Here is a 13,835-nt window from a genome sequence, read left to right as displayed (position 1 = left end):
CCCCCTCCCTTCTCTACTGTAATCTGAACCCAGAGCAGGGAGAGACTCAGGCAGGAAGTGATGTCACACCACATTAATACTGCAGCTCCTATACTAAACAAACAGACAGCTTCTAGAGCTTTTTACTCAGGTATGGTAAAACATTCTACAGAATAAATATAGTGTTATAGCTTGCACTATTGCAGCTAATCTATTGGCAATAAAATGCCTCCGTAGCTTTCCTTCTCCTTTAAATCCATATGCCTCTTCCTCCCCTGTGGATAACACAGCAACCCCCCCCCCAGCACATGTTTAAACACCTTTGGGGCCCCTAACAGATATTTTCAAATGCTAACAACCCCCACCAGGTTCATCTCCCACAGGCAGAATATGACACACACAGAGAGCATAGTGATACTTAGAGTTCCCTGTATAACTCAGCCTGCAGCCTTGTGTCTTTATATGGTCACAGAACAACCCCTCAGTGACTTCTAATATCCTTATCATTTACAGTAGGGGGTACATTATCCCTTATAATACATGAGTGATACTCGGAGTTCCCTGTATAACTCAGCCTGCAGCCTTGTGTCTTTATATGGTCACAGAACAACCCCTCAGTGACTTCTAATATCCTTATCATTTACAGTAGGGGGTACATTATCCCTTATAATACATGAGTGATACTCAGAGTTCCCTGTATAACTCAGCCTGCAGCCTTGTGCCTTTATATGGTCACAGAACAACCCCTCAGTGACTTCTAATATCCTTATCATTTACATGACTTCTAATATCCTGTATAACTCAGCCTGCAGCCTTGTGCCTTTATATGGTCACAGAACAACCCCTCAGTGACTTCTAATATCCTTATCATTTACAGTAGGGGGTACATTATCCCTTATAATACATGAGTGATACTCAGAGTTCCCTGTATAACTCAGCCTGCAGCCTTGTGCCTTTATATGGTCACAGAACAACCCCTCAGTGACTTCTAATATCCTTATCATTTACAGTAGGGGGTACATTATCCCTTATAATACATGAGTGATACTCAGAGTTCCCTGTATAACTCAGCCTGCAGCCTTGTGCCTTTATATGGTCACAGAACAACCCCTCAGTGACTTCTAATATCCTTATCATTTACAGTAGTTCAGTGCTGTCCAACTTCTGTGGTACTGATAGCTGGAATTTTTCTTGGTTGTGTTGGAGGGCCGATAATGAAAGCCAGTGTTGACCACTCCCCCTTTTAAGCCACACCCACTCTAAAACACACCTTGGCTGCCTTGTCTTACATTGTTTCAACAGTCTGAACCACCAGTGCACAGAATAGAAAGAGACAGACAGTCGCTGCTTTCAATAGCAATTTATATACAAATAACTTCATAACCATAGAATATGTGTAATGAATATATATTGTAAAATATAATGTAAAGTTGCCTTTTTTTATGCCTAAAATATGGAATGCAGCTTTAGGAACATTATCCTGTCTCCGGTTATTGAACACATAGAGAAATGCAGGAATATTAGATAGATTAGATAGCAGGCAGTGAGTAATAAAGGCCATGCCCTGCAAGTACCCCCCAGGTCCCCTCAATTTGCAGCCTGTGAGTAATGGTACAATACAGTGCTACGCAATATGTTGGCGCTATATAAATACATGTTAATAATAATAATAATAATATATTGCATGGTCAGTAGCACCGAAGGAAAACACATCTATATTGTTGAAGTGCAATGATGCAATTTTGCACTTGTGTCAGTAAATTTGCTCCAAGGTGATTGGTGCCATGAAGTCTTTGTATATTTATTAGGGATGCACTGAATCCAAGATTCGGCCACAATTCAGCCTTTTTCAGCAGGATTCGTATATAGCCACAATTAGGCCTTTTTCAGCAGGCTTCGGGTTCGGCCACAATTCGGCTTTTTCGGAAGGATTCGGCCACAATTCGGCTTTTTCAGCAGGATTGGGCCATAATTCTGTCTTTTTCAGTAGGATTCGTATTCGGCCACAATTTGGCCTTTTTCAGCTGGATTCAGATTTGGCCGAATCCTTGTGCCTGGCCGAACTGAATCCAAATCTGCATATGTAAATTAGGGGTGGGAAGGGAAATCATGTGACTATCTTTCATTAAGGATTCGGCTGAATCCCAAATAGTGGATTCGGTGCATCCCAAATATTTATAGGAACAGAACATTTACACAATAAGGGTAGTTGGTATATTTAATAAACCCAAAACAAAAGCATGTGGAGTGTAATGGAAATGTCAAAGACATCATCTTTGTGTTCTTTCGCATAAGGAACGTCATTCTTCTGCTCCCACAACTGAACCCAGGCAGGTACCACAGGAGAGGTGTAACAAGAGATGCTTTTTTTGATCAGCTCTGTAGCTATAGCTCTAATCATAACTATGGTGCACTAAAGAAGCCTCTGGCATGAGTTGGAGGCATTTGCCAACCTAGAAGTGAGACGAGCCGTAGCACAGGCCAGTGCTCCACATGTGGGCAAAGCTAGGATACTGGCCTCTGTGTGGTCATGACATATTTCAAAAAACAAAAAAGGGGGAGCGGGGGAACATTTTGTGTTTATTTTTATTTTCTGATAGTGGCAAAACCTATTATTGAGCAGGATCCAGGTCTCCGACACCTAGCTCTGTTTATCTTGGTTTCTTGTTTTCTCTCCCCACTGCCACTGCCGCTTCCATCTCCCGATGTCTCCAAGCTGGAATGCTGCGAATGTAAAGAATAAATGAATGTGCTAATCTGGATTTGTAAACCGGGCTTATTACTAACACAATAGAAAGGGAAAAGTCCAAAGAACACCAGGAGAGAGAGACACAAACGGAACGGGTTTGTATTTTATAATTATATTAAGTGCAGAATGTATTAAATTGACAATAACAACCAATGTACCCCATGTTTACACAACAGAATGACACTCTACCTCCGAATGCTAGGAGAGATGAGCAGTCCTACTGCCACTGTTACATGTGCATAGACTCAGGGGCAGATTTATCAAGGGTCGAATTGAAAATTTGAATTCGAAATTCAAATTTTCAAGTAATTTATGGTCAAAACTGTCAAATTTGACTAGGGAGTTATTCAAATTTGATTAGATTTTCGAGATTTATCATACTCGGATTCGACTAATTCCCACCTAAAACCTTTAAAATTCTAATTTAATTCGATTCGAGTTTTCGGGTCATCCTATCCACCCGAGTTGAAAAAAAATTTGATTTTTGTAATAAATTTAGATTGGTAAAATTTCGAGTACATGGGAGTTTATAAAAACTCTTGAATTCAACCTTTGATAAATGTGCCTCTCAGCAACTGATTTGTGTGTGGGGGGGGGGAGAAGTTGCTTACTATACAATGGTGAAGAATGTACCAGTAGAATCAGTTCCCATGTGTCAATAGGGTTGCCAACTTTTTGCCGTAATAAAACCTGCTTTCCGGTTGGTTGGTGGGTGGTGACGTCACAAGGGAGCAGGGTGATGACATTACTAGCCAGGGGTGGGATGGAAAATGGGCTGGTAGGAAAATGGGCAGAGTAGGTGGGGGAATGGGTAGGGAATAGGCAAGTCAGGGAAGGGAGGCAGTTATTGGGGGTTAGGAATATACAGGCTATTACATTGCCTGTGAATTTTTAATTCTGGCCCCAGCTGGTAATATCAAAATACCGGCCAGGTGGCAACCATATGTGTGAAGGATAGCCGGTCATGCGACCTGAGCTGCTGAGAGACAACACTGGACTACTGATCTTGGGTGAGGGTAAGGGCCTCTGCCGTATTACGTCAACAAGAGTTACTAAATGGCACCTGCATTATATGCTCAGTTCATGAATATCATCAATATATCCTGAAATGTACTGCCGTAATTGGCACTGGTATGTGAGACAAGCAGGGTTCCATTCAGGAAGGCTACCGATAGATATATTTCCATGGGAGAACGTATAACAATATATAAGCTATGGGATAGCTGATTCTTTTGAAGGAGGTTAAGCCTCACAAATCCTTCATTACTCTTTGACTACAGGCCCCTTGGAAGAGAACTCTGATGATGTACAATGTTTGGGAGAACCTACCTTCTCAGTCACTGTCTTACAGACCGGGACAGTAACCGTGTCTTGATCTTCAGACAGCATTATAGTACAGCGTCGCTCCAACTACAACAGAAACGTCATTGCTTTGAGGAATTATAAAATAGTAGAACATAAAATATATATATACCAGTAAACCCCCGATTCTCTAAAGAATCGTTAATGAAAGAATGGTAACAACAGTGAGGCAGCAAAATGCGATGGGTGCTGATTCACTCGGCATCCCCAGGCAGCAACTGGCGACGCTAATTTGTGGGGATGTAGAGTGAATCTGTGCCTATTGCTTGTTATTACCTATCTGCTATTAGAATTCTTAAATTTTGAGTTTATTGGTAGTAAAGTGTTACTGAAAAATTTCTTTATAAACAACATTTTTTGTGAAAATGTTCTCCTGTCCTTGAATGAGTTCTCCCTGGTGAGCTGTACTTAAAATCTTGACTTTAACATCAGATGAACGCTGCACTCTTGAAAATGCAACATAAAGTTGACCATGACCAAACACAGGCTCAGATAGGTAAATGCCGACTTTATCCAATGTTTGTCCTTGTGATTTGTTGATTGTCATGGCAAATGCAGCCTTAATGGGGAATTGTCGTTGTTTAAGTTTAAAAGGTAATTCCTGGTCAGAACTGGTAAGGTCAATTCTGGGAATCAAAACAGTATCACCGCTATGGGATCCTGTAAGCACTTCTGCCTTGATAACATTTTGTCTCATGCTCTTCACAACCAACCGTGTACCGTTACATAAACCTTGCTTAGTGTTAGGGTAGGGGCACACGGCGCGATTTCGCCGCGATTCTGCGCTGGGCGAGTTGTCGCTGCGTTTTTTAAGCCGAAATAGCTTTGCTAACTTTGGCGCTGGCGTCAATGCAAATCGCGGCGAAATCGCTGCGCTAATTCACACGCGGCGATTCTTTTTCTACTGTCGCCCGGAAACGCTCAGCGAGGCAACTTCGGACGACAATAGAAAACGAATCGCCGCGTGTGAATTAGCGCAGCGATTTCGCCGCGATTTGCATTGACGCCAGCGCCAAAGTTAGCAAAGCTATTTCGGCTTAAAAAACGCAGCGACAACTCGCTTAGCGCAGAATCGCGGCGAAATCGCGCCGTGTGCCCCTACCCTTAAGGTTTCTTAACAGCATGACTATTGTTCCTACTTTGAGTATAAGATTGTGTTGTGGTAATCCAGCATTGTTGATAGTGTTTAAATATTCTAATGGGAAGTTAAGTTTCTCACTTTCGTCTTCAGAATCAATACAGTCAGTACTCAGAAAGACACAGCTTTGTCCAGGAAGTAATGCAATCACTTGGTTGTTTATCATGTCAACATCAATATTTTTTGGAGATAATATAGCCCGTTTTGCTAAAAATGGCCACCCACGCAGGTACGCAACCGGTTCCCCTCCTAGAGTGACGCTAGCGCCGCCATTAGACAAACTTGCAAAGGAGTAGCAAGATGGCCGACGCTTATACAGACTTTAGTGGGCGGATGACAAACTCGCAGAGGAGTAGCAAGATGGCCGACGCTTATACAGACTTTAGTGGGCGGATTTGGCAGTGGGCGGATGACAAAGTCGCAGAGGAGTAGCAAGATGGCCGACGCTTATACAGACTTTCGTGCAGGTACACAACCGGTTCCCCTCCTAGAGTGACGCTAGCGCCGCCATTAGACAAACTTGCAAAGGAGTAGCAAGATGGCCGATGCTTATACAGACTTTAGTGGGCGGATGACAAACTCGCAGAGGAGTAGCAAGATGGCCGACGCTTATACAGACTTTAGTGGGCGGATTTGGCAGTGGGCGGATGACAAAGTCGCAGAGGAGTAGCAAGATGGCCGACGCTTATACAGACTTTCGTGCAGGTACGCAACCGGTTCCCCTAGTGTGACGGTGAGCGCATCTGCCTCCCTAGATCCTAACCTTCCAGCGGTCGCCGCCTGAGTGAGCAGGAAAGAAGAGGCGGCGGGAGGCAGAAGGAGACGGTGAGCGCATCTGCCTCCCTAGATCCTAACCTTCCAGCGCATCTGCCTCCCCAATCCTAACCTGTTCTGATCCTAACCTTCCAGCACATCTGCTAATCGAAGGCCGCATCTATGTCTTTCGGCTGAAGTTGCGCGCGCATCTCATAGATCCTAACCGAAGTTGCGTGCGCATCTGCCTCCCCTCCACTCGGGACATAGATAGGCCTTCGGTTAGTATATAGGATTTGGGGAAAGAGATAGAAAGGGAAAAGCATAGGTTAAAGGAGAAGGAAAGGTTAAAACTAAGTAAGCTTTATCAGAAAGGTCTATATAAATACACCAGTAAACCCTCAAAGTGATGCTGCTCTGAGTCCCCTGTCAAAAGAAACAGCACATTTCTTTCCTTCTTTTGTGTACTCATGGACTTCTGTATCAGACTTCCTGTTTTCAGCTTAAACCTCCAGGGCTTGGGCTTGAGCATGCTCAGTTTGCTCCTCTCTCCCTCCCTGCTGTAATCTGAGCCGAGAGCTATGAGTGAGCAGGGAGAGACTCAGGCAGGATGTGATGTCACACTAAGCTAATATGGCAGCTGCTATCCTAAACAAACAGAGAGCTTCTAGAGCTGTTAATGGTAAATCATTCTACAGAATAAATATAGTGTAGTGGCTAATCTATTGGCAATAAACTGCTTTGGTAGTTTTTCTTCTCCTTTAAGGTAAAGTAAAAATGAAGAAATAATAACAAAGGGTAGGAATGGCGCAGGAAGGATGTTGCACAAGCAATGCTAGAAGCAGAAGTTGTACTAAATGATGGGAGAATAAAGAGTAATACACAGCAGAAAGTACAGCAGGTAGAAGAAGATTGGTAAAGAGAACACAGAGGAAAGAATATGAGTAAACAGTGCATCAAAGTGGAAATGAATCAAAGTACAGCTAAAAAGAAACATGGAGTCAGGAATGCAAAATGCTATGGGGTCCCAACATGCATCTCAGCCCACTAATGGTTCCATTAAACCCTGCTATGGGGTCCCAACATGCATCTCAGCCTCAACTAATGCTTCCATTAAACCCTGCCAACCCAGTATATCTCCACCACCCCCAGCAACATGCCTGTAGCCATAGACAGCTAGAGAATGAATGTTACGGGCTGAATGGGTGATCATGCTGACTAGTAAAATGAAATACAAGATGTTATTGGATGGCTAATTCTAAGCAACTTTTCAATTGGCCTTCATTTTTTCTTTTTGAATTATTTGCCTTCTTCTCTCTTTCCAGCTTTCACTGACCCCATGTAAAAACAAATGCTCTGTAAGGCAACACATTTATTGTTATTGCTACTTTTTATTGTTCATCTTTCTATTCAGTCCCTCTCTTATTCATATTTCAGTCTATTAGTGCATGGCTGCTAGGGGAATTTGGACCCTTAGCAAATTGTCTCAGAATATCACTCTCTATATCATACAAAACTTTAAAGGGGAACTATCACGAAAATGTACTATAAGCTTCGGCACACTGAAATAAGAAACTCACAAACAATTAAAAATTGTAATAATCAAGTTTATGTTCACTATTCCTCTTTAAGCATCAGTTTCTCTTCATTCTCTCTTCATTGCAGTTGGGTGTCAGATATTGATTGACAGTTAGATCCAATATATCTTATAGGGGGGCTCCTTTTGCCTAGAAGTAGGGATGTAGCGAACGTCGGAAAAAAAGTTCGCGAACATATTCGCGAACTTGCGCAAAAACGCGAGCGGTTCGCGAACGGTTCGCGAACCCCATAGACTTCAATGGGAAGGCGAACTTTAACATCTAGAAAAGACATTTCTGGCCAGAAAAATGATTTTAAAGTTGTTTAAAGGGTGCAACGACCTGGACAGTGGCATGCCAGAGGGGGATCAAGGGCAAAAATGTATCTGAAAAATCTGCCTGTTATTGCAGCAGTCAGCAGATGAGATCAGAAGCAGGACAGCTGCCCACTGCAGCTACATACAGAGCACTGCAGTAGAAGGTAGATTACTAGCCAGCAAAGCTACCTAAGCTTAAATGTCCCTCAAACCCCTGCAGACTTCTGTCCCTCCAATAACAGAGCAGTATCAAAACGATTACTAGCCAGCAAACTTTCAACTGTCCCTGAAATCACTAACAGGCAGCAGCTCTCTCCCTACACTATCTCTTCAGCACACACAGGCAGAGTGAAAAAACGCTGCAGGGCTTCGGTTTTTATAGGGAAGGGGAGTGGTCCAGGGGAGAGCTTCCTGATTGGCTGCCATGTACCTGCTGGTCTGGGGTGAGAGGGCAAAAAAAAGCGCCAACAATGGCGAACCCAAAATGGCGAACGTCGCGCGACGTTCGCGAACTTCCGGCGAGCGCGAACACCCGATGTTCGCGCGAACAAGTTCGCCGGCGAACAGTTCGCGACATCTCTACCTAGAAGATGTATTAGAGCTCACTCAATTAAACTCACCAGACATCATGTCTCTCTACATGCAGGATTTGTGCAAAAGGCAGTTATTTTGTTCCATTTTGTTTGTACTGGAATCAGTTATTTGAGTGAACTCTAATGCAGAATTTTTAGTTGTTTGTATTTAGAAAGTTTCTTATTTCAGTATGATGAAGCTTATATTAAATTTTCATTTTCACGAAAGTTCTCCTTTAATTTAAAGGTGAACAATTCCTTTAATGCAACTGCTGCAAACAGTGTACTTTCTCAGAGTCGGACTGGGCCAGCCCAGACCTGCTCCCTGCACAAAGTCTACTGCAGCTTCTGAACTTCCTCCCTGTCCCCACCCCCCTTGCGCCCACTAGAAGAGGGTAGACGCAGGGGTGCCCGGAGGGGGAGCCCGATGGGCCCCTGGCCCCCGAGTCCAACGCTGTACTTTGTGCTTTATACTCCAATAATTCCTGCTCCATCTGTATTTCCTATCTGCAGCTAATGAATACTCATTGCTTACCCCTCCATCTCTAAAGGGACATTCACGCAGTCCTTTCCCTTCTGATCTCACACAGTCAGTTTCTTTGATGATAAACTGGACGACCTGCAGAGATGTTAAGAGAAGAAAATAAAGACCAAAAATGCCATTTTACTTATATTTACTGCAAAAATAATATACACTCTGCTTTTATATCAGCCCAATGCCCCACAGCCCTTTGAAGATGCCCCCAGTAGCTCCCAAATTTTTATCCTGCTGATTTGTAGCAGAAGAGAAGACGGGGAGCTACTGGGGGCATTGTCAAACATTTTAATATGCCTAGAGCTGGAATACTCCAATATGAAAAGAGAAGAAAAAGAACTGACCCATTAGCTTGCACCTTCCCATCCAACATTGTCCAGAAGCTCAGTTGTATATAAATACACAAACGTGTTAAAACATAACTTTTAATCAACTAAATATTAAAATTAGTAAGAGTCCAGTATATCATCATTAAAACTCAGTTAGGAGCAAGGAGGCGGATTACCAAGAGGTAGTGGGTTGGTAATGTGTACGCACAACAGTGCATAGAACGGGCAATTGGTCCGTAAATCTGTGTGTTATAATGTTCCTACAAATATCCCACATGTAGGGATGGCTAGGAAAAGGGGCAATAAATATACCTTTTATGATTCAAACCGTTGACAACCCACACAGATTGCCCCCAATAGAGAGGGTTCCCAAAATTAACTTGGGTAAAATTGGAAGAGTCTGCCACTGGGCTGGTAACAGCACCTTGTATGCATAAACTGTGGCAAAAACACTATGCATCTAATGCGGAGCGCTTAGAGAGCACAGCTCACAGTAATAAACACGTGGTTACCAGGCTCCGTTTCACCAACCCTTTCCAAACCAACCCCTTCACCCGCAGTATGCAACCCTCCCGGTTTGTGGAGATCAACCCCTACTACGAGCAAGATTCTAGTATGCGGAGAGGCTGCTGAGAGTTTAGAGTTTATGCGGATAGTTTATTCATACAAGGTGCTGTTACCAAACACTTCCAATTTTACCCAAGTTAATTTCGGGAACCCTCTCTATTTATTCTCTTTATTGCTCCTTTTCCTAGCCATCCCTACATGTGGGATATTTGTAGGAACATTATAACACACAGATTTACGTACCAATTGCCCGTTCTATGCACTGTTGTGCGTTCACATTACCAACCCACTACCTCTTGGTAATCCGCCGCCTTGCTCCTAACTGAGTTTTAATGGTGATATACTGGACTCTTACTAATTTTAATATTTGGTTGATTAAAAGTTATGTTTTAACACGTTTGTGTATTTATATACAACTGAACTTCTGGACTATGTTGGATGGGAAGGTGCAAGCTAATGGGTCAGTTCTTTTTCTCCTCTTTTCATATTTGATTTAAATACTTGCACACCATCCATTGCTTTTCACTTGATGGTAGGTGCTCCCCAAATACTCCTTGTATATATATTTAGGTGGAATACTCACCCTACTGGAACTGGGGATGATATAGAGGAGTTTAAATGCCCATGCATTGCCTTGCTCTGTGTTATACAGGTCTACAGCTCTGCTAAGGACTGAGGAGAGTGGAACAATCCAATTATCATCCAGCGGGGAAGCCCAAATGTTCTGCACCATGGCCAGGCTGGCAAGGACAAGTGTTATCCAGGTGACCCCCATCACTAGGTGTTCTGATCTGCACAGAGAACCTGTGACTGTATATTTGGGAGTATCCCTCTTTATAGCTAAAAAAAAAAAAAAAGAGGAGGAGGCGTTCGGCTTGTGCAATCCATTTCCTCTATCTGCACATTATATTTAAAAGAAAGTGCTATTTTGGGCAAGAACTGTGAATCAGAATGATGTCATGTATTATATTTTTGTATCACCACAACAGTTACTTAGTTAGAAACATTAATTTGTTTTTAATGAAACAATATATTTGCATTATTTTGCAATCCTGTAGGAAATATTCACAATACTCTGCGCTTCCTCTAAATACTTGTCTTGGCTTCAAAGGGGGAAGTTGACACTAAAATGAGCCTTATTTTGCACAAACCCTGAGCAACATTGCAGTCTTCAGTTTTATATTCATGTATCTATCTATCAACTTAAATGCGGTCTCCAACTCCCACAATTTATCTGTGCTGTAAGAATGTGTGAACCTTACTCAACAGGAGCCAATCTGGTCCACATTCTCCTGAGTAGGGACATACAGTACAAACTCTGTGCAGATTTTCTAGCCATGTCCAATCATGTCCAGACCATGCCCCTTGCTCCACCAGTTCCAGGGGTATAATTTGGATCACTACCTAGAGAGTTCATAGGTCCATTGCTTTTCTAATCAAGGGCTCATTATCATGTCCCTAAGCACAGATAGTCAATGGAATGAGTCTTTGGGCTGATTAACATGGGACAATGGTGTTCACTGGCTGTGCAAGGTACTAATCCTCAGTGCAAATGAATGCAGAGATGCACAAGGACCAATAGCAACAACTTTCTGCAGGGTTCTCTGTATATAGGAACCCAGTGATATCCTATTTGGCTGCATACAACATAGTAAGTCTGTATATAACCTGCCTAACTGCTAGTTGATCCAGAGGAAGGCAAAAAAAAAAACCCAATTTGAAGTCTCTACAATTTGCCTCTTAACTCCAAGATCAGTCCCTAGATCAACTTGTACTATGAGCTATCTCCCATATCCCTATATTCCCTCACTTGCTAAACACCATCCAACCCCTTCTTATACCTATCTAATGTATCAGCCTGTACCACTGATTCAGGGAGACAATTCCACATCTTCACAGCTCTCCCTGTAACAAACCCCTTCCCAATATTTAGGCGGAACCTCTTTTCTTCTAATCGGAATGGGTGACCTTGTGTCAGCTGGAAAGACCTACTGGTAAATAAATCATTAGAGAGATTATTATATGATCCCCTTATATATTTATACATAGTTATCATATCACCCCTTAAGCGCCTCTTCTCCAGCGTGAACATCCCCAATTTGGCCAGTCTTTCCTCATAGCTAAGATTTTCTCTTTACCAGCTTAGTTGCCCTTCTCTGTCCCCTCTCTAATACAATAATGTCCTGTTTGAGTGATGGAGACCAAAACTGTACGGCATATTCTAGATGGGGCCTTACCAGTGCTCTATACAGTGGGACCCCCTCCTCCCGTGAATCTCTGCCCCATTTAATACAAGTCAAGACCTTATTTGCCCTTGATGCTGCTGACTGGCATTGCTTGCTACAGACAAGTTTATTATCTACAAGGACTCCAAGCTCCGTCTCCATTATGGATTTGCCTAGTGCAATCCCATTAAGGGTATAAGTGGATATTTTTACATCCCAGGTGCAGGACTTTACATTTATCAACATTGAATCTCATTTGCCACTTAGCTGCCCAGATTGCCAGTTAGTCAAGATCCTGTTGCAAGTGCCACATCCTGGATGGAATTAATTGGGCTGATAGTTTTGTGTCATCTGCAAACACTGATACATTACTTACAATACCCTCCCCTAAGTCATTAATAAACAAGTTAAATAAAAGTGGACCCAATACCGAGCCCTGAGGGACCCCACTAAGAATCTTACTCCAAGTAGAGAATGTCCCATTAACAACCATCCTCTGTACCCGATCCTGTAGCCAGTTTCCTATCCATGTGCAAACGACTTCATTAAAGGGGAAGGAAACCTCGTCGGCGCTAACCCCCCTCCCCCCTCCTGTGTATTGCCCCCCTCCCTCCTCCCCCCTGGCCTACCCCTCCCGCTGGGCAAATGCCCCTAACTTGTTACTTACCCTTCTGCGCAGGTCCAGTCCAGGGAGTTCACAGGCAACATCTTCTTCCACGCGATCTTCTTCCTCCTTTGACCGGCGTTTTGGCGCATGCGCAGTAGGAGCATTTCGCCGGTACGGATCTACTGCGCATGCGCCAAAAGTCACGCACATGCGCAGTAGATCGTACCGGCGAAACGATCCTACTGCGCATGCGCCGGTCAAAGCAGGAAGAAGATCGCGTGGAAGAAGATATCGCCTATGAACTCCCTGGACTGGACCTGCGCAGAAGGGTAAGTAACAAGTTAGGGGCATTTGCCCAGCGGGAGGGGTAGGCCAGGGGGGAGGGGGGCAATACACGGGAGGGGGGGTGGGGGGTTAGCGCCGAGGAGGTTTCCTTCCCCTTTAAGCCCAACAGACCTTAGTTTAGAAAGCAGTCATTTGTGGGACACAGTATCAAACGCTTTGGCAAAATCCAAATAGATCACATCTACTGCCCCCCCCCCACTGTCCAGCATCTTACTTACCTCATCATAAAATGCAATCAAATTAGTCTGACATGACTTATCCTTCATAAAGCCATGCTGATTGCTGCTCATAATGTCATTCACTAGGACAAAATGTTGAATGTGACCCCTTAACAAGCCTTCAAACAATTTGCCCACCACAGATGTTAAACTTACTGGCCTATAATTGACAGGCAGAGATCCCTTTTTAAATATTGGAATAACATCAGCTTTTCTACAAACCATAGGCACCATACCAGATGAAAGTGAATCTGAGAAAATCAGAAATATGGGCTGGTCTAAAGCTGAATTAAGCTCTCTTAGAACCCAGGGTTGTGTATGCCATCAGGCCCTAGTGCCTTGTTTACATTTTGAATGCCCACCTCCCATCTGTCCCCTACTTCCCCTTGTAACTGTAACAAACTTGCCTCCCTTAGCCTGCTCTGCCCCTTCTCCACCCCCCACTACACTGGCCCCTGCGAGTGGTTGCTCTGCGAGCCTCCTTTCCTCCCCCATGTTTGCCGCTGGCCTCAGTGCTGCAAGTTCCCCCTCAAGCTAATGACACACACTAAGAATCGGGGAG

At 43.5% G+C, this 13,835-nt stretch overlaps 1 protein-coding gene across 1 annotated transcript; it reads right to left on the bottom strand.

Annotated features, from left to right (window-relative positions):
• Positions 1-2,547: 2,547 nt before the first annotated feature.
• On the bottom strand, positions 2,548-10,693 carry LOC108718460 (cathelicidin-related peptide Oh-Cath). Its single transcript, XM_018266791.2, has 4 exons — positions 10,462-10,693; positions 8,983-9,066; positions 4,058-4,138; positions 2,548-2,703 (listed from the first exon to the last, which is right to left on the bottom strand). Exons 1-4 carry the CDS (start codon positions 10,651-10,653, stop codon positions 2,566-2,568), a joined length of 495 nt encoding a protein of 164 aa, XP_018122280.2. The 5' UTR covers positions 10,654-10,693; the 3' UTR covers positions 2,548-2,565.
• Between the last annotated feature and the right edge of the window lie 3,142 nt (positions 10,694-13,835).

Source organism: Xenopus laevis, chromosome 6L (genome assembly GCF_017654675.1).
Source record: "Xenopus laevis strain J_2021 chromosome 6L, Xenopus_laevis_v10.1, whole genome shotgun sequence".
NCBI classification, from domain to species: Eukaryota; Metazoa; Chordata; class Amphibia; order Anura; family Pipidae; genus Xenopus; species Xenopus laevis.
The sequence above is the reverse complement of the archived record's forward strand: the minus strand, read 5'-3'. Positions and strand labels throughout refer to the sequence as shown.

Bases quoted from the DNA above. Each gene is read 5' to 3' on its own strand.
- LOC108718460 (XM_018266791.2), bottom strand. From the start codon at position 10,653: ATGGGGGTCACCTGGATAACACTTGTCCTTGCCAGCCTGGCCATGGTG. The intron at 4,139-8,982 runs GTAAGCAATGAG...TTTCTGTTGTAG, and splicing joins GTCCCTTTAGAGATGGAGGG to TTGGAGCGACGCTGTACTAT. The intron at 2,704-4,057 runs GTAGGTTCTCCC...TTACATTCGCAG, and splicing joins GTAAGACAGTGACTGAGAAG to CATTCCAGCTTGGAGACATC.